This window comes from Thrips palmi, unplaced genomic scaffold (assembly GCF_012932325.1).
Source record: "Thrips palmi isolate BJ-2018 unplaced genomic scaffold, TpBJ-2018v1 HiC_scaffold_17, whole genome shotgun sequence".
NCBI classification, from domain to species: Eukaryota; Metazoa; Arthropoda; class Insecta; order Thysanoptera; family Thripidae; genus Thrips; species Thrips palmi.
The window spans coordinates 11,130,182-11,150,356 of NW_023144626.1; the positions used below are offsets into that span (position 1 = coordinate 11,130,182).

The 20,175-nt window shown below is 43.5% G+C and overlaps 2 protein-coding genes across 10 annotated transcripts; one reads left to right on the plus strand and one right to left on the minus strand.

Moving 5' to 3' along the window:
- Positions 1-1,497: 1,497 nt before the first annotated feature.
- LOC117643643 lies at positions 1,498-12,258 on the plus strand. Of its 3 annotated transcripts, none has more exons than XM_034382635.1 (5): positions 1,498-1,566; positions 6,701-6,830; positions 8,720-8,887; positions 9,427-9,597; positions 11,898-12,258. In XM_034382635.1, the coding sequence occupies exons 2-5, from the start codon at positions 6,744-6,746 to the stop codon at positions 12,063-12,065; spliced, it is 594 nt and encodes a 197-aa protein (XP_034238526.1). In that variant the 5' UTR covers positions 1,498-1,566; positions 6,701-6,743; the 3' UTR covers positions 12,066-12,258. The 3 variants fall into 3 exon arrangements, with proteins under 3 accessions (XP_034238526.1, XP_034238525.1, XP_034238527.1); XM_034382634.1 differs by having other exon boundaries at positions 1,499-1,580; XM_034382636.1 differs by having other exon boundaries at positions 1,505-1,566; positions 6,706-6,830.
- A 1,006-nt stretch (positions 12,259-13,264) lies between these two features.
- Positions 13,265-19,946, minus strand: LOC117643647 (gastrula zinc finger protein XlCGF57.1-like). Of its 7 annotated transcripts, none has more exons than XM_034382645.1 (4): positions 19,928-19,946; positions 18,858-18,987; positions 14,845-14,918; positions 13,265-14,759 (listed from the first exon to the last, which is right to left on the minus strand). In XM_034382645.1, the coding sequence occupies exon 4, from the start codon at positions 14,716-14,718 to the stop codon at positions 14,038-14,040; it is 681 nt and encodes a 226-aa protein (XP_034238536.1). In that variant the 5' UTR covers positions 14,719-14,759; positions 14,845-14,918; positions 18,858-18,987; positions 19,928-19,946; the 3' UTR covers positions 13,265-14,037. The 7 variants fall into 7 exon arrangements, with proteins under 7 accessions (XP_034238536.1, XP_034238535.1, XP_034238533.1 ...); XM_034382644.1 differs by lacking the exon at positions 19,928-19,946 and adding an exon at positions 19,200-19,340; XM_034382642.1 differs by lacking the exon at positions 19,928-19,946 and adding an exon at positions 19,158-19,304.
- Between the last annotated feature and the right edge of the window lie 229 nt (positions 19,947-20,175).

Below are 20,175 nucleotides of genomic sequence, written 5' to 3' on the forward strand. Positions count from 1 at the left end.
ACTTTCGTTCGAGAAAGGTTGCCTGCACTGTACTTTCAGGACAATGGAACAAAGCGCTACATTTGAACGGAGGTTTATTGCACGTATCTCAAATTACAGCCATCAACACTTACTAATATATCATTGGTACAAAGTGTAGCTTAAAGAAATAAAATATTACTTAAAATATTGAACAGTCACACAGTTTGTAGACTAGAACCGTGAAAAAACTCGCTAGATATGGCCAGTTCGCTAATCGCGTCATTTAAAATACTTTAAAACAAGACGATAAAATACTGTAAGTGGAGATACACTTAATCATATAAAAACAAAATAATTAACGACATTATGAAGTATCATGAGACTTCATTTGCTAATGTCGTTAATTAAGTTTTCAGTCGTACATAGAAGCATTGTGCTTCTCCAAGTGCTTGTTAGTAATTTCCAAAGACACAGCATCATAATTCTTGGTGCGAAACGCTACCCGAGTAGCGCCGTTCAAGGTCTTGTTACACATCCTGTTTTTCTTCTTGGTTTTAGTATCAGTGACAATGGTGAAAGTGCGTTCACAGTCGGCGTTAGCATGAGGGATGATAAACACCAAGCGAGCTAGCTCGGCAACTGGGGGCACTGCGGTTGTCTTGGAAGTCCCTTGCATTGTAAATTTCAGCCCAGAACTCTTCTGGATTCATTTTCAGCAGCGCCTGTTTCTGCTCCTCGTCAAAAAGACCTGGGACTGTTCTCCATTCAAAGGCCACAGTTGTTGCATCAATTCCTAGTTTCTCCTGTAACAAAATGATGATAAATGAAATTATGCTGCTGACAATGTCGCTACCCCACGCGCAGCGGAGGTTCTCCCGGGCCACGCGCGTGGGGTACCGATGTGGGGTGCATTCTTTCACGCAGAAACTTGCCTTGAAGGCGTTGGAAAGGATGCTCAAATCGCGCAAATGAGGAAGACCCCGTGTTTTCTCATCCAGAGCAACCTAGGGGTCGATAAATTCCATTTCCTGGATAACGGGTTTTCCAATTGGAAAAATCGTCTGGATCTGTTTTGCTGCCGTGAGATAAAAATCCAGACAACGAAGCCGAAATCAATTTATATCTTGCTTTCTCCTCTGAACCAACTGTTCTATGGGGAACTTTTTCTCAGGGTCATTGGGGAGAGGAATCACCTTCAATGCTTCTTCACAATCTGGCCCCAAGTACACCTCATCCAAAGCATTCTGAAAACAATAAACATGTTTTTTAAAATACAATTTTTAAAAAAATTATCCAATTTAATATATTGACACTTACCTTATGGGGATGAGTCAAGTTCAAAGAAATGTGTGCAACAAACAACGACTGTAAAAAGTTAACGTAAAACGAACGTACAGGCCTGAACGTGAGTTGACTCGGTAGTCCACTCCAACCGTAATCCTCACATTGTCCATGTACTTATGGCTGTGGTCGTGTGCAACCCGCCAAGGTCAGTGAATGCGGCGTGGATTCCTATTCAGCCATTCTCAATTGTGCCGTGCCCGGGTAACACCGCGGTCGCCCACAATGTATGCAGAGGCCTATTTATTTGGATTCCTGATAAAAGTACTAAGTGACAGGTAGCTGTAAAGAAAATTGACAACCATGCTATTCCAAAGTGCAAATTGTAGTCCGAAACTGCTCGTTTGAGTAGGATCCGAACAGATTCTGGCGGTTTCTGAGTCATTTCTTTTTTTAAGAGTCCCTTTAGAGGCCCTGACATCTGCTAAGTAAAATACAAGTGGGAAACCTGTGGTTTTACTTGCTGATTCATTAATTGTGTCATACGTCTAATGGCTATCAAGCTCCCTGTGCGGTATCACCAGAAGTCGCAAAATGACGCGTCCTAATAAAATAATCGTTACTGTCAGAGTAGATCCAAGACAATCCTATAACTGGTAGTGCAGATTTACAACTATCCTAAATGCAGGGGTTCCTGAACTATCTTTACTGCAAATCAGTGAATCGCGATGTCTGTGAAATACAATGTCCACGTCTTTATATAGGGATGAAACTTCTCAACAAGCCCTTCGGTGAGTAATTTTGTTAAGTATGTTGGCGTCACGGACTTCTAGACTAGGGGTACGCGCCGTTCAGTCTGGGCGCGTAGTGTGGCTGAGCGATGCGAATGGACATTTTTTGTGCACTTTGGACTTTGCTTGAGTAGACGAAATGTCCATCTTATGGGCTCATATTCAGTGAACTTTAGACCAGGGGCACAAATGGAAGTGATTTTCGTTATCAGAACACCAAACACTGCTGGGATCAATGTCAAACTCGATTTAAAAATTTTGGTCCAAAATTGGTCAAAATTCGGTTAAATATGAGTCTGGGAAAAGTTTGAAGGTCATTTTTGAGTTCAGCACACCAAAAACTGCAGGAAACAATGTAAAACTCGACATGAAAATTTTGGTCCAAAATGATCTAATTTGCGATGAAAATATAGGTCTGAAGTCGAAATGAAAGTGATTGTCGTTATCAGCACACCAAAAACTGCTGGGATCAACGTCAAACTCGATTTAAAAATTTTGGTCCAAAATTGGTTAAAATTCGGGTAAGTGTGAGTCTGGGAAAATTTTGGAAGTCATTTTTGAGTTCAGCACACAAAAAACTGCAGGAAACAATATAAAACTTGACTTGAAATTTTTGGTCCAAAATGACCTAATATGGGATGAAAATATAGGTCTGGTGTTAAAATTGCCCCAAATTGCGTAGCTCTAGATGAAAATGTAGGATTGGCATTGAAATAAATGTAGTTTTTGTTGCCAGTACACTGCAAACTACATACAATACTTTAGACTCAATTTCTGTATATTGTTCCTATTTGTCTTCATGAAGCACCCTCTGCCGTCACCAATTCCCTGATGCCACACCAAGGCGAATCCCTGAGTCGAGTAAAATTCAATTGCCAGCTTTGAATCGCTTAATTGGCTACTCGTATGCTTGGGTCACTATTCGATAACTCTTTTTTCTTAACTAATGAACTCACAATTTTATAAGTTATATTTATGAAACATTTTGTCATTCTTTCATTGTGAACCAGTGAATAAAACAATATTGATTGGAACATGTTATCACAGTAAATATTAAGAGAGTCAGTTTAGGGTAGGCTGATCTAAATCAGTTAACGGGGACCAATTATTGTCAAATCCAGTGATTCGTCACATAGAGTCCAATGCCAAGGCTACCCAAGGCTAAATGAACCGACATAATTTATCTTACTCATGTAAACAATACTGAGTAGTACCAGTTATATTAACTTCGGTGAAGTTAAAGGAATCGTCTCACTAAATCCAATCACCAATTCACTCACCGCTCAAAACCTGAGTCGTCTCTTTGAAACCAATATCAATTCAAACTCTATTAGGATTAAATATACACAACCATACATTGATTCTATTAATAAACTCATGTTAGTGCTTTTGTACTCTTGTCAGCTTGCAGCATTGCAATAGAATGAATTTCTCGAGTCCAAACTAAGTATGCCTGCCAATTTCAACACAAGTTATTTATGCATTTCCCTGATTTCCTCTAGTTTGAAAATTTTAAAAAGAGGATGACACTAGAATGAAATAAAAAGATGCACACAATACAAAAGGTCAAAATAAAAACATCCTTTTTACAATGCTTTGTCAAAAGTGCACTGACCTGAAGATGATTCCCCTCTGACAGGGGAGGGGGGAGAGGGGAACGAAACACGTAAATCATTTTCGAATCCATTCTCCATATTTCGCTGTGTTGGTGTTCCAAAAGGGTTTTAATCATTCTAGAATGTTGAAAAACTAAGGCCGATCTCATTTCCAAACCCTTCTGCTCTTTATTTAGTTTTATTGGCTTATTTGCTTGAGTCCCGTATTTGAGAGCCGTGGACCCGCAGGTATGAGAAATTGGTAAGCGCTGCTGCCGCGCTGCCAACCTAACCACGCTAATGACCTGATTCAAAAATAGGTTTTGATTATTTCATACGATACTAAACAACGATTTGAAACAAACTCGTGTTGGGGGGTACTAAGGCGACGTTAAATACGAAATCTTGAAACTATAGCCACTGTAGTTGCTGAGAATCGTTGGTGAGTACAAAGTCACAGACAGACGCACGACCAGTCACTTTTCAGCGCGCCCAAACACGGCAAGGGCTTCGCTATCGCTCAGCCGAAAAAGACCGCTTTTTCAGGATAGTTCTAAAGTAAGACTGGCAGGACGGCCTTGGATCTGCTCTGAGATGTAGGATAATTCTATTGGGACGCGTCGAAATCTGCTATGCAGGAGTACGAGTATTATCGGGAACAGAATCGTTTTTAACACGTCCGCTGCGATACGAGAACATGCAACCTCGTATCGGGCGGTCCAAAACTGCGGTACGATAACATGCCGCCTCGTATTTTGCCAAATTTTTGCTCTGGCCAGAACGAGGAAACGGGCATAGGTGGGGAAATGAGACCGAAAAAATTTTGACCTACAAGGTCTCATGAAAATTTCGGCTGTTGTTTCCACGTCCTACGACCATTTTCGAACGAGAACAGTGTTCTCGCATCGCAGGATGCGCCTTGGCATAATTATTTCTCCGGCGTCTCCCAATGTTGCCTGCAAGGGGAAATCAGTGTGAATTGCGGTGTACAAATCCAATAAATTTCAGTCGAATTCAGATAAATTTCAGTCCAATTTCGATGAATTTTCGCGAATTTTAAACGTTTGATGAATTTCGGTGTACACATTTGGCTGGAGTTGTTTCCCTTTGGTTGCCTGTAGTGTCTTCGGTGCGTGGCCGGAAAATTAATTTTTGCCATGGCGCTTCCTGCGATACGAGAACACCGTTCTCGTAACTGCCCTTTATCAAAAGCGCGGTACGAGAACACGCGTGAGACCTGGCAGGTAAAAAACAATTTGGTCGCTCTTTCCTACCTGTTGCTGTTTCCCCGTTTTGACCAGAACAGAAATTTGATCATACGACCACGCGCGTTCTCGTATCGCAGTCTGGGCGCCGCGTACTGGTGGGCTGGCCAATACTGCGATACGAGAAAGCCCGTGGTCGTATTTTTTAGGGGTTCCGACGAAGGAAGACCCCAATTGTTTCTGACGGCTCAGATTTCTTCTTTTTTTTTGGTATCATCTGATTGGAAAATGGTTCCCGCCAAATTACTCCTTATCATAACCAAATTATAAAGGCGAAAAATTTCAAAAATTTATCGTGAGAATTTAACGTAAACGACTAAAACATAAATTTGCAACAATCGAAAACGAGACCCGTCGATGCTATCAAAAAATAGTTCAAATAAAAAATGTGCCACTCCTCAAAACTAAACGTCCTGCCTCATCAAAGTGACAAGAAATCGTCTGTGTTGTGAGTAAATGGTTAAAACATGAAAAAAAAGTCTCCATGGCAACGACACGCACTGTGCGAAAAAACAACAGTGAATCCTGTTAATTTTTTTGCCGGGATTTACTGTAGTTCAGAACACAGGATTTACCGTGCCTGGCTACAGTATCTACTGTACCTGGTACAGGATATTCCGTACTCCACTCCTGTGGTACAGTAAATCCCGTAGAAAGTACAGTAGATCCTGTTACAAAAGTACAGTAAATCCTGTACTCTGAACTACAGTGACCGCTGTACTAATCACTACAGGATTTACTGTGATTTTTTCCCACAGTGCGGTGCCATCGGGGATGTGCTTTCAAAAGTCAAATTTTAGTCTCTGTCGAAGAAAGATTTTATATTCCGAACAAATTATGACAGTGGGATCCATTTGGAAAATGGCAAGATTTTCACCAGAACCTCCCACACTCTTAAAATCCTACGAAGCATTTGCTTCATAACTACGAAGAAAATGAAGACATTGTAGAATTGCTTCGCATTATGAAGAAATGCTTCGTATTACAAAGGATTTTGCTTCATAATGCGAAGCATTTCTTCGTAGGATTTACAATGCCTTCATTTTCTTCGCATTAGGAAGCGATTCTTCGTAGAGTTTTTACTATGCATTAAGGCCGTAATGTGCCGGACAATTACGGCCTAAAGGCCGTGGTCAGGCCAAAAAGTCTCGCCATTTGGTGGTAAGACTTTTTAGTCTGACCAAATTTTGGCGAGACTTTCAGGTCTGACTAAAACTTGGCGAGACTTTTATGTCTCGCCATATTTTGGCGCGAAGTCTTTCCATCCAATTTGCACTGAACAGCTTTCTTGCGCAGTGTCCCAAAGTGATAAAAACAATTTCCAGATCATTTCAACTGGTGGTTGAATTTAGTGAGTTCGACTTGGTTGGGAAGGCCGGGGATCCAGCAAGCGCGGTTTAAGGAGCTCCCGACAGGGATGGCTTGTGTATTAGTCCACCTACATGGGCGTGATGCTGGTGGCCCGCGTTAAGGGAATCTTACAGGGGGGGGGGGATCGCACGAATGGGCGTTATATTCATAGCGTTTGGATTCTCTGTGACCTTCCAACGTGTAGTGACACACGGGTTCTGTCAACAGTTTCTTAGTTTTTGTTGACGGAATTTGCCTCTTTAAACCTGAAATTTATTGATGGAATGGCTACCGAAAAAGCCACGCATCTTTGTATTTTCACATAAAATGGACAAAATCCCGCAAAATCCTCATTATTCAGGGGTTTTTAACACATTTTGAACACTTACCGCATCTTTTTTTTTGAAGTGCTATGCCTTTCTTCCCGGTTCAGAGCAGTGAGCTTTTCTTTTTGCAGTGCAGCCCCTTCAATTGAAGTGTTCTGATCTCCATTCACCGCCATGTTACGACGTGGCTCAGAACTTGTCGTGGTACTCATTGTCACATTGTGGAATCAAAGTTTTCAAAAATCAATCCACAATACTGCGGTAAGCAACGTTTAGTTTAAGGCCTTGAAAGGAAAACTAGGACCCACCCGTCCGTTGTTATAAGTCCAGCCGTTTCAGAATGGGAAGTTTTCACACAGTCGGAAAATGACCACTGATGCTAACACACGGCAAATCACTGTTAAGGTAAAGTGCCGAACATGGATCGGGGTACCAATCATGGATCATTTTTGTAAGCGAGCCCGTACTGCCAAACCAATCGACCAATTTAATTTTTTCGAAGTATTTCATGAAGTCTACACCTATAACTTTCAGAATCACGCGCGGCGGGGAGCTGATCAATCTTACCGTTACCCGTAGGGGAAGGTTGGGGTAGAAAAGTACAAAACGCGTAGTTTGCACTGTAGAGCAGTTCCAAATGAGGATTCAACTATTCTGCTCTCGTGAACTTATAATCCAGTCCCTTCCTGATGAAATAGACCACTGTCCAATGATTGTAGTTCCCCACATTACGTACAACATGCCAAAATATATGTGATTTCGGCACTTCTTGAAAAGGGTAAGAAAAGTACACTCTACCAAAAATGTCCTGTAAATGCCGTTAATTTATTACCAGTTTTCACTGTAGGTAAATTCAGAGCGTTTACTGTGATCTGCTCACACGATTCACTGTGATCTTGTTCACGGTGTTCACTGTGATCTGGTCCCCAGTGAACACTGTGAGTTTGACGCCGCTGAGCACCGAAGTACTGCAAATCAGGCTCCAATTCACGGCGTTTACTGTGGCCAGATCACAGTGAACACTGTAACCGAGATCACAGTGAACGCCGTGAACTAGTTCACAGCAAACGCCGTGAATTGCATAACAGCAAACATTGGTAATAAATTAACGGCGTTGACAGGACATTTTTTGTAGAGTGTACACCACCGGGAAAGAAAAGTACAACGAAAAGAATTGCGATTTCGAACCAGAAGATTCCCAATCTTGGCTCAATACAGGTTTATCCTTGAAGTGGAGAGTTTTCACTTGCCATTAGTTCAAGTTTCGTCAAAATCGGCCAATTGCTTCTCATTCTACATGGACTCAATATAGAAGGTCCAAGAAGCCCTCTCAAGTGGGTACCGTAGATGCGGGTAATTTAGACCACCGTGGGTAACATGGACCACCTCTGACCGTCTCCCGTTTGATTGGTGCTGCCACCTAGCGGCCGCCTCGAGAACTACTTCCGCGCGCTGGAATCCGAACGAAATTGTTTTGCGGTTCGACTTGTAACAAACAGGAGGAGGTGGGAGCCTCAATAAGCGAAATAAGCTCGATTTCTCTCAATTTGAAAGTAACCCTATTTTAGCATTTTTGAACTTTCCGTGATAAACTTCGGGTGCAGAGCATTAACTAGGAACGATCTAGCCGTTTCTGGCATTTTTTCTTGTTCGTACATGTTTTGAGGTTATGCCTGTGAAAAATGTTTTTTCTGTCAAGTAATTTGGAAGTTATTGGCGAAACAGTAAAACATTGTAACTTGGACCACCCAAAATGGCTCGATCAGCGCCCAGGCAAGGACCGGTTCGAATCAAGTACTCCAAAATCAGCCTCCAAAAAGCTTTGAATGCCTGCAAGAATGGGGACAGTATCGGGAAAGCATGTCAACGTTTTGGAATTCCCAGAACAACCCTTTTGAGCACTCCCTCTGGGAACAAGATTCCGTGTCCACGGACGAAAAAACTTCATTCGCATACTGCTTTTCCAGTGATTTCATGAAACAGTGGCTTCCAGGTGGGCCGTTCAGGGAATGGCTAGGATGTATCCAGGTCGCTCAGGGTAGCTCCACAAGATTAAACCCTTTCTGCCTATACCAAAGGGAATGTTTATCACGACCTGGAAGTGGAGATGTAAATGAGACGATCAGTTTACGTGGTTTTTTTCTGCACAGGGGCCTTTCCGCGTAATACCACGCTACGTGACCCATTGCCCACCCGCTTTGCAGCCTGCGCAGCCCCTCGATTTCTACGTGAGGCAAACACGCGACCGGCATGACCCAGACCTCTGGTACTACAGCGGCAACTTCACCACACTCTTCACGTGGACGAATGACCATGACGTGAGTCCCCAGGTTCCTCGCGAATGCTCACTGGAAACTCAACTTTTGCTTAACATCTTGCTGTTCACTTCAGACGTTGGAAGTTTGATCAAGGTGCAACAACTCGCTTTGAAGCAATCACTTTAACCATTTTTCGAGTATGCTCAGTGAAATGATCCCTAAAAGGGATACATGCGATGATACCTAAAAGATAGGACGGAAATCCAAGTTGCAAATTTGCAACTTTTACTCTTAATCGGAAACGGCTTGATATTATTCCGGACGGTCCTTGATGTCCTTCACCCTCCGCGCCACCATCATTGCAAGATGAGTTTCTTCAAGTTTGGATACGAACGCGCATAACCATTTTGTGGTGAGACGCATGTCTGACCGAAATTTGGCGAGACTTTCGGTCTGACCAAAACTTTTCTCGCCTCGAGACGGTAGTGAGAAGTCTGACCCTTGGAATTGTAGTGGTATTAAAATTGTAACCTGCAACATCTAAAGTTTTGACACTATTACTTCGTAATGTGCAATAACACTTTTCTGACTGTCGTCAGGTTGACATTAACGTAGCGTCGTGGAGCAGCCGCGGTGGCTGGAAGGAGAACGCATACATTTTTAGAGTCAAGCACTACTGCTCGGCCTTCAAGACCTACGTGCCTCAAGCCTGGCGCAAGATCATGCTGGCGATCCACGGTGACGCCAACGCTGACTGTCCGTGGCCGCCGGTAAGGAGAGTAGCGTAAGGGGGCTCGTGTATGAAAACATTTTTTTTGTTGACGAAGGATCAAGATTTTATGATTTCTGTATTAAACCTCTTTTAGATACTTGTGTAATCTTCATTCACACTTCATCTCTTCTGAAAATTAAGAATTGGACGATCTGAAAATTTTGAGCTAAGTAGTCTGAATAAAGAGACACGGCCAGCCTAAAGAAAAGTCAGACAAAAACACTAAATTTCGACGTTGAACCTTCTCTCCTATGAGAGAGAAATCTTAGATGAAACGTGCACGTTACTAAGCGGTCGTGCACCAGGTCGGGAATTTGAATCTGTCGGTATTCGAACCATCGAATCTACGCTCGTCGGTGTTGCGGGCTTCGTTTATGAAAAGGTTAACAACACAAAACTTTACACTTGGACATTGCACTTTAGGTGAATTTTTACATTTGCCTTGTTGGTCGATCAGAAAGTTAGTTTGAATTATTTTGCAGTTTGTGCGTAAGGGATTGTGTTTCCATGCTCGAGCGAGGAGCCGGGGTTGGGTGATTCCGTGCGTCTGGGCGAATTCTGGGTGCCACACATTTGAAAAATGAAACTTTCATTTCGGGGAACATTTTGGTTATCTGATTTTCCGCATGTTTCGGCCTCCTTTTGCTCTGCAGCCCTAAAGTTTTCCCATGTAGCGCAAGCTTTCAACATGTTTCGTTTGGTAGTAAAAGGGGATGACGGAACTTACATCAATAAAAATACGCACCTAGGTAGTTTTGGACTTACCCCGCCCCACCCCGCCCTTCGTACTCTATTAAAGACTGTGATATCCACTGATATCCACGGTTTCTTATCCTAGGGTACACGGCAAAAGTACCGCCTGGGATTCCCAGGCGGTGCCTGGAAAATAGGCCCTTTTTCCCATGATGCGCCTGGGAATCCCAGGCGGTAATTTTGCCGTGTAGTCCGGCTCACGATGACGAGAACTTTTCATCTCTCGGCCCTGCATCGACCGGAAACAGCTTGTTATTTCAATTGAAGACTGATGCTTTACACTTGCGGTGGACATTTTTCGGGTATTGATTTGCCCTACTTGAAGTTCGATTGGGGAAGCCATATTCTATTGAAATGATGTCTGGGTGCCAAGGAACAAGTTCCAATACCGTTTAGTGCAAGCAATGATCCCAGTTTCTCGCAACGTTGTTGTAAAGTTGAACTTTTACCCAGTAGGACAAGGACGGATCTTACATTTGGACTACTTCTACATCTTTTCCGAAGAATCCTCGTGACATATGGGGTCGGTTGGAGTGGGGCATCATCAATCTCAATGCGATTCTTCATTTTGCTGTGCAACTGCACCAATGCAATGCACTCCTTCGAGCCAGGAGGGCGAGGACACAGAATTCGCCCATACGCACGGAATCACCCCGCAAGGCATTTGCCTTTGAGTCTGTGTGTCGTCGTCTGCGTACAAGGAGGGAGTTGAGCCAGAGTTCCAAAATTTGGAAGGCACTCACTGCAAAGCTGGTGGTAAGTTTGCTTGCCACAAATTTGGCAAGCCGTTTTGAAAGGCCAAAATTTGGCAAGTCTCGGTTGGAAATCTTCATAAGCTTGTCAAATTTTTAGAAGCTAGGTGGTATTTCCAGGCCAAGCTTGCCAATTTTTGACAAGCTGAGTGGTATTTCCAGGTCAAGCTTGTCAATTTTTGGCATTCAAACCGGCTTGCCAAATCTGTGGCAAGCAAACTAACCACCAGCTTTGCAGTTCTGTAGTAGTGCCTTGGATCCTGGAAAAAGGGGGTCGACCGCCCGGAAAATTTTATTGCGGTTTCCGAGAGGTCTCGCCGAGACCTCTTCAATGAGTGCTCGGAAAAGGGGGGGGGGGGTGTCTACGAGCAAGCCTTCGGCAGTTATCAGGATCAGTATCTTCGAAAAAGAGAGTCGACCGACTGAAAATTTTTTGTCCATATTAGTCTATATTATGGATAATAGGGTGGACCTTATTCAAGATGATGCATCGGTTACCACCTAAAGGGGTGTCGGATGCGGGTGCCGAAGGCCCGAGGAAAGGCCACCGGCAGGCCAAGCTGGGCCTGGCCTCTGTCGAACCGAGTTGCCGGCGCAGCGAAGCGGACTGGCAACTCGGTTCGACGGAAGGGCGGGCCCTAGCTTGTTATTTTTGTTTTTAATTTGTTACAGCAGTTGGAATTCTGCGCTCGTTGACAAGTGCTAACTTTGACAGGATTTTATTCAACTTTTTACGACATGTTGATGACTGCATGTTGTAGACCACTACTCACTTTACGATGTTCCCTCGCAGGGCGTGTACCATGTCCGAAACATGTCGACCGACTTCCGCATCGGCGCCTTGCCGGCCTTTTACTACGGAAAATGGCGGGCCACATTGCGACTTATGGAGAATAACTATCAAGACACGCTCGGGTGTTTCGTGGCGTACGCCGACACTGTGCCCCGAGGTGGATTGTAATTCAGTTTTCCGCAAAGAAGCTGGTCCAGCTGGTGAAGGATTCGTTTGGTGAAAGACCTCCAGACCGTTTAGGGCGTCGACAAATTTCAAGATCAAGCCTAAGCGTTCCATTTGGTGGTAGTAAAAGAGTGAATCGCAGTGTGCATGGCCGGTTGGAGCTGATAATTAAATTGGCGCTTTCGCCCTCATTGACTCACTGTTATATCATTTCGTACCGCAACCTGCAACGGGCCGTGCGCGTGAGGGCGCGTGCACCGCGGCAGCGAGGTTCACCTCGCTGACGCAAGAGAATCTTATCTTATGCGCATGCAAATTTCACCCATTTTGATCCTTTGGGGTGGATACGGGAGTAAGCGGATTATACTTCTTCATGCACTATTGGTTTCTTTGATCTTTTATTTTCAGATTAAAGTGAATGAAATCACAAAATATATTGATCGGAAGCTGTATTAAATGCTCAAACTCAGTGAAATTTGCCTGCCTTTAAGATAAGATTCTCTTGGGGGGAACGCCCAGATAAGATCTTTTGAATAGGACCCCTCGATTTGACCCAAAAATTGTTTAACGTTTACACAGTTCTTGTGTACAGGGCATTACGCGAGTGTTTACACCCTTGGACACACTCATCCCACCTGTCACTTCGTTGAAACGAATGTGACAATGCTCAAAGGAACTCGAAATTTCGTCACATTCTCTTCAGCGTGATAACACGTTCCTGGAATGAGAGTGGAGCCAAGGGTAAACTACTTTGAATTCCAGTGTACAGGTTTTTTTAAATGCCACATGAATTTCAGATCTAGAATTAAAGCCAACCGAAATCTCAGGAAATTTTACTTAAATTCCAGGTCTTTCCTGAAGTCTGATGTACAAATTTCAACCCGTGTTGTTAGAGCGTGCCAAGGGGGGCTGATTCTCCTGAACCGCGTACGAAGTGTTAAATATTATAGGTACTATGGAGTATTATAGGTATTATTTCGGATATTTTATGTCGATATTTGTGTCATATTTCGCGGTATTCCATGCAACAACCGGTTATAACCGTTTTTAAAGTGTATGAATGTTTTTGTGAAAGTGAAAAACGGTAATAATCCAATGATACAAATTGATGTAAGGGTCGATCAGGCCCGATCGGGTCAGGACCAGGGCCGGACGAGCGGGTCTGAGACAGGGTAGGAAGGAAATGAAAAGATACATTCTATTGTATTTTTTTACTACTTACAGACTTGAACACTAGTGATACCATGTTAATCATGAAATAAACTAAAGTTCAGACCGGACTTCCATACCAGCTAAGATTAACAAAGCAATCATTGCGGCTCACAAGAAGGTACAATGTCTCTTTACGCGTAACATGTGTTGGAACAAAGGAATGATGATTTGAATATACCAAAGATGTAAATTCACATCAGAACCGCAGTGCATCTAGAGACGCATTGTCAGACAAAGCAGCATCGGAAATGGAGCGTCTTCTCACAACTTATCATTGAAAACCATTTCTCCTACAATTATTGGTGTGAAATTTAACTAATTAATCTAATTAACTTAAGTCTTACAGGTGGTTTCCTCTACTGTGTCACAAAATATAACTGTCAAAGCTGTTGGCCGGTCGTCAAACAAACACTTAGATAACAAAAAGTTGTTTTTTTTTTGTTTTGTTTTTTTAAATATAATTTTCATTTACATTTTTGGGGACAATAATTTTGAAAATTATCAATTCAGAATGAAGCCCAGTTTGCAGAATCACGTAGCATAACCCACGACATGAAACCTAAATTCCAGTTCTAACTGCTTGTCCACTGTTGCGTTGAATTGGGTTGCGAATACATTATTTCGAAAATAAGTTACTGCTCTCAGCGTTTGCTACTTGTTCCTGGCTGGAGAAGACAGGCTTCTCGACACCGCATTATTGGACCTGTTCCCCACGGCGCATACTGTCCTTAAAATAACGTCAGCTGAAAGCACACCCCTTCACTCAAGGCATCTCCGCAGTGTGGGTACGGATGTGGGATCGGAGGGAAACTGGGAGACGAAATTTCTTGGCGCAAGCTGCACACTCATAGGGCTTCTTACCAGTATGTATCCGAAGATGAGTTCGGAGGGTTGACGTTTGACTGAACTTTTTACTGCAGACCGTGCATTCAAACGGCTTGTGCCCGGTGTGTACGAGCAGGTGCTTCCTCAGGTTTCCTGTCTCACTGAACTTCTTCTTGCAGACCGTGCACTCAAAGGGCTTCTCTCCGGTGTGAGTGCGGACGTGACTTCGAAGGTCTCCTGCCTGACTGAACTTCTTCATGCAGACCGTGCACTCAAAAGGCTTCTCTCCGGTATGGATGAGGAGGTGCTTCCTCAGGTTTCCTGACTCACTGAACTTCTTCTTGCAGACCGTGCACTCAAAGGGCTTCTCTCCGGTGTGAGTGCGGAGGTGCCTTCGAAGGTTATCGTCCTGACTGAACTTCTTCATACAAACCGCGCACTCAAAAGGCTTTTCTCCGGTGTGGGTGCGGAGGTGCTTACGAAGGTTTCCTTCCCGACTGAACTTCTGCTTGCAGACCGCGCACTCAAAGGGCTTCTCTCCGGTGTGGATCCTTGAATGCACGGATAGCGCTGACGGCGAGACGCACCATTGACTGCAAACTGCGCACTGGACGGGCATCTTCACGAACGTCTGCGAGGATGTTACAATGGACGTTGTTCCTGTCAGTCGGAGACACCAGAACAACTCGTTACTGAGAGGGACCGCACGGAGAAGTAAGCACACTACGACTTGAACAGGACGTACCTTAGTGATGACTCGGAAGGTCCTGGGAGACGTCCCGGGACACAAGGAGGCGCGGTGGGACCAACAGTAGCGATCTGCGAAAAGACACGAAGAGGGAAATGTAAAGGCACATCGCTCAAACGTACACGCTCAGAGGGTCGTAAAATTTGGCTGCACTCTCAGCCAATTACTGATAATTTCTTACCAGCAGAAGCATTTTTGTAAGCAACCATCTTGTTAAGAATTTTTCATAAGTTTTACCTAAGCGATTTGTTACTACAGGGGGGACCCTGGTGAAAAATTGGCCAAATTTGCCAAAAAATAGTATTTTTAAAAGTTCATAAGTAAAAATGTGCATCGAAGGTTCCAGATTCAACAGTTTGAACACGTTTAAGCTAAGTGGGTAGTTTCTTCATCACTTATAGGAAATAACAATGAGAACAGTTGTCGTTGGCTTACGCTTAACTTCTCAGCTTTGCTCGGTCGATAAAATAATTTTGTCGTAGAAAGACTTCCTGCGTTCCTGGTTAACACAGACATAAGTTGTTTTGCATGGACACTATTCTTTGATGACTTGCACAAATTTTAGTGATGGAAACTTAAAACCAATTTACTTTACAAACACAAAAACTTTACAAACACAAAAAAGTTTGAAAAATAGGCAAAAAACTCACTTTATTGTATTATTAAAATATAAAAATTTGTGTCCCAGGACAGAGGTTTATTTAAATAAAATCGTAACACTTAAGTGTCACTTTTCTCAAAGACCAATCAACATTTTGGATTGAATTTTGTTTCGGGAACTCACCGTAATGAACCTAAGAATTAAGCCAAGTTTCAACTTTCTGGGTTTATTTGAGAGCCTACTTGAAAGTTTCACCAGGGTCCCCCCTTAATGAACTAAAATGTTCAGTTTCTAAATAAATTACGAAGACATTTTTAAATATTTAGAAGGGAATAGGAAGTCTTATGGTTACTTAAAAAAATACGCCTGATACACTGCAAGTAAAAACCACATCAAAAGTACAGAAATTCATGTCAATTTTTAAATCAGGAATTTAGTATACTTTCAAAGTACAACAATTGTTGAACAAAGTACAATGAAACCGGCGTGACGAGTGCTGGACAGTCCAGGCCTCGTTGCGGTTTGTACAATTCTCGTTGTACTTGATCCAATCTCTGTTCTATTTTCATTTAACAGTTTAGGTCGTACTTTTGTTTTTGTTATACTATTTACACTTTTTCTTGAAGTGTAATAAAAATTGTTGGCACACTCTAAACCTACACTGAAGGAAATAACCACAACAGAAGTACACAAATTTCTGGCAAATTTTTTCTCAGAAATTTAGTGTACTTTTCAAGTACAACAATTGTTGTACACAGTACAATGGAACCGGCATGACGAGTGCTGTGCAGTCCAGGGCTCGGTTTGTACATTCTCGTTGTACTTTCTACAATCCCTGTTGTACTTCTACTGTACAGTTTTTGTTGTACTTTTGTTGTACTATCCACACTTTTTCTTGCAGTGTAACTGTCTACTAAGAACACGCTTACAAACGCATGCTTGCAAGTACACACTTACAAGCATGTATTTGTAACTGTGTACTAAGCAGACAGTTGGGTTTGCAGTGTATGAGGCTGAGGGCGTGCGCGTGCAATGAAAGATGCAGATTCTAATACATCCGACGGTGGTGTGTGTCTCAGGCATGTAAGGGAGGGTGGGGAACCATGACCACTTTTTTTTTGTACCTCCCTCTACTCCACCGTGTGGTTCGAAAAGTTAAGTTTCCAGCATGAGGGGATTCATTGGACCTCCAAGGACCTCTTCCGCCCTTTGGAACTTGTCTGCAATGCACGGCAGGCTCACAGAACACTTTGGAAAATAAAACGCAAAGTGGTCATGGCGCCCCACCTATGGGGTACCATGCACTGCGAGAAAAGATCACGGTAAATCCTGTACTGATTACTCCAGACTTCACCGTACTTTTTTTAACAGGCAATGCCGTCGTTTTTTTACAGGCAATACCGTACTTTTTTTACAGGAAACGCCGTACTTTTTTTACAGGGAATCCCGTACATTTTTCCCCGGCAATCCCGTACTTTTAATACCTATCAAAAACTGCTATAATTTTGTTCAGTCGGTTGACCCTCTTTTTCCAAGTTCCTGATGTACGCAACTGCTGAAGTCGGACTCCTGGACCCCTCTTCCGACCACTCGTTGGAAAGGTCCTGACGAGACCTATTGAAAGGTGCAATAAAATTTTTCAGTCGGTCGACCCCCTTTTTTCAAGATCCTGATGTGGACACTTCTTAGAAGCGGCCTTTGTTGGGACCAGATCTGGTCTTTCCTACGGCATGGACTGTACGGGAGAACGGTAACTACTGTTAAAAAACTACGGAATATTTTGTAAAACAAGTACGGTAAATACTGTAGTTTGTACGGAGGATACTGGTTTTTGAAGTACGGTAAAGTTTGGCAAAAAAAATTATCCAGGATTTACCGTCATTTTTTCTCAGAGTGTGTTCCCGAGAGCGAGGGGGGTGGTCATGGTGCCCCAGTGGTCATGGTGCCCCACCCTCCCTTACATCGTCCGACGTCTTCCGCAGCTCTGCCTTTAACCTCTCGAAAATTAAAATAAGAGAAAAAAAAACCAAGATTTGCCGAGAATGCATTGACAACCCTCGAAAGGAATGAAAAGATAGTTACACAGATTTTTTTAATCGCAGTTCTTGCAACAACGCAGTGCTCGTGGACGGGGGCACAGTTGATGAAAAAGTCATCACTTCCTGAAGACATTGGCATCGTTTGCAAATAATGACAATGCACGATTTTGATATGAAGCAGCAACAGTGAGGGCACTGGTAGCCACGAATGTGACGTCACGATTCTTTTCACGTGAAAACGGCAATGGTAGTTTGAGCGTGACAAACGGTGAAACCGAACGTGACGTCACATTCGTTGGCTACCAGTGGGGGGTGGAGCCAGCGTAACGGAATATCACACCAGTTTCGGGAGTTGATTGTGTTTCGGAGCAGGTTTAAACCCGAAGCTAGGAGCCACCATTGCCGGAAACAAATAGTTTACATTTCTTGTTACGAAGCATACCGTCGCAAATATTTATTAAAGGTAAACTGTGGGACTAATTACGCAAAAAATAAAGTAAGGAATGGATTTTCAGTCTCGAATCACACCATGTTCTAGGTTCAAACTATTGCGTTTGACATACCAAGAGGGTTCAAAGATAACGAGAATCAGCTTGAGCGTCAAAGTACACGGTTCATTTTTAAAGGTAGACTGTGGGACTAATTACGCAAAAAATAAAGTAAGGAATGGATTTTCAGTCTCGAATCACACCATGTTCTAGGTTCAAACTATTGCGTTTGACATACCAAGTGGTTCAAAGATAACGAGAATCAGCTTGAGCGTCAAAGTACACGGTTCATTTTTAAAGGTAAACTGTGGGGTACGCAAAAAATAAAGTAAGGAATGGATTTTCAGTCTCGAATCACACCATGTTCTAGGTTCAAACTATTGCGTTTGACATACCAAGTGGTTCAAAGATAACGAGAATCAGCTTGAACGTCCAAGTACACGGTTCATTTTGTACCGTTACTGACAGGACACGTTCATGCATCGGCGTATGTTTCGGAACAAACATAAAGGTATTCCTAGGGAGCTCTGACCCGGAAGAACAAAAAAACAGGAGTATGAAGTGACAGTTTCTATGAGAAATGAAGGCTGCTGCGGATGAGCTCCAGTCCTTGCCCACTGCGTAGAAACTCTCATTTCGCACTTCCGGTTTCGATTCTCTCGCAGGCCAGAGCTCCTTTGGAGTGCCCTCCTTACTCCTTGCTTCCGGTCACGATGTCGGCTCCTGGATTCCAACCCGGACATCCGCAGAAACAGCATGCATGGGGCTTCAACTCCGAAACGAGACGAATGAACGTGCCCTTGCCCAAGCACGTTACTGCTCGTACGCAGAAGTGTCCTGCGTAATGTTACGCAGGACGTAGTTTAGTAGCGCACAACATACCTTCAAATTTGAGTGATGACCGCTGCGGTGTGTCCAGAAGCTGATGCGTTCGAGGAACTGTCCACCCGACTCAAATGGGCATCGGTTCCGGAGAAAGAGAAGGTGGAGGAATGAGTCGCGAGCAGTATTCCTGATGAACGGGAACAGAAGAGGTGCAGAACTTCAGTCGTATGTTGCCCCGCGCTCATGAAACATGTCCTAGCCGTTCTATCTTAATGTCCCAGATAACGAAGAAATCTTCCCAGGCAGGTTTCAGTCGTACACAATCTGACGCGCAGCTCACTTGTCAGTAATTTTTACCTCAAAAGCTTAGCAGCGACGATCTGAGCACAATCTACTTACGACGACGTCAAGAACAACCGCTTCCGCACAGGAGCGGGAGTCAAGATAGTTGCGCAGTGCCAGCGTATCGTAGCCATTCACTTTAAATTTGACAACACCATAGAAGATAACTTTAAATACGGACTAACTGCAGTATTTCACGTGCAGAAATTTCGCAGCGTAGCGTTAGGCAATGCTTATATCCGAGGGGGAAATCACTCTTAAAAACTGTGACCCGACTCAGGGGGCGGCAACGGCCTAGGAAGCGCGTGAAGCCATGTGCGAGTGAGGTGCAGGGGTTACTTAATTTGCTTCGATTGTAAGACCTAGCCCGTTGATTGCAAAACGCTTTGCACAGATCAAAAGAGCACAAAATTTGGGGTGCATTAGGCCTAGTAGATTGCCCGATACTTCCAATTCAACCGAACACAAGGGCGGAATCATTTACATCAACATGGCGCATTTGAGTTTTTTCCTCAATTTTATGATTTTTGTGTTTTTCGGTGTTTTTACTGCACCTTAATATTAGGTAACGGGGGAGTTTCTAGAAGAGCAATTAGCCTTATGCGCCCTAAATTTCAAGCCCTTTCCATCGGTGCAAAGCGTTTTGAAAAACACAGTCTAGTTTTCATAATCTCGAACAAGTGCGCAACCTCTGCACTGACGGCGCGAGAATCGCTTCACGCTCTCCCTAGACCGTTGCCACCCCCTGCCCGACTACTCCCTATTACGTTCTATTACGCTATTACCGTACGTAAGGCTTATCACGCTCGAAATTATCCATATTTAGGCCAAAATCGGATCCTAAATAGGGAAAAATTTAAAAAAATTGGCTATTACGCCATCACTATTCCGCGTAATACTAGGAATCGGTGACCCGACTAATACCAGGGGGCGGCAACGGCCTAGGAAGCGCGTGAAGCCATGCGCAAGGGAGGTGCAGGGGTTACTTATTTTGCTTCGATTGGAAGATCTAGCTCGTTGATTGCAAAACGCT

Coding starts and splice junctions, on each gene's coding strand:
- LOC117643647 (XM_034382645.1), bottom strand. CDS start 14,718: ATGCCCGTCCAGTGCGCAGTTTGCAGTCAATGGTGCGTCTCGCCGTCA.
- LOC117643643 (XM_034382635.1), top strand. CDS start 6,744: ATGTTACGACGTGGCTCAGAACTTGTCGTGGTACTCATTGTCACATTG. Junction 6,831..8,719: donor AATCAATCCACAATACTGCG/GTAAGCAACGTT, acceptor TTTTCTGCACAG/GGGCCTTTCCGCGTAATACC. Junction 8,888..9,426: donor CGTGGACGAATGACCATGAC/GTGAGTCCCCAG, acceptor GACTGTCGTCAG/GTTGACATTAACGTAGCGTC.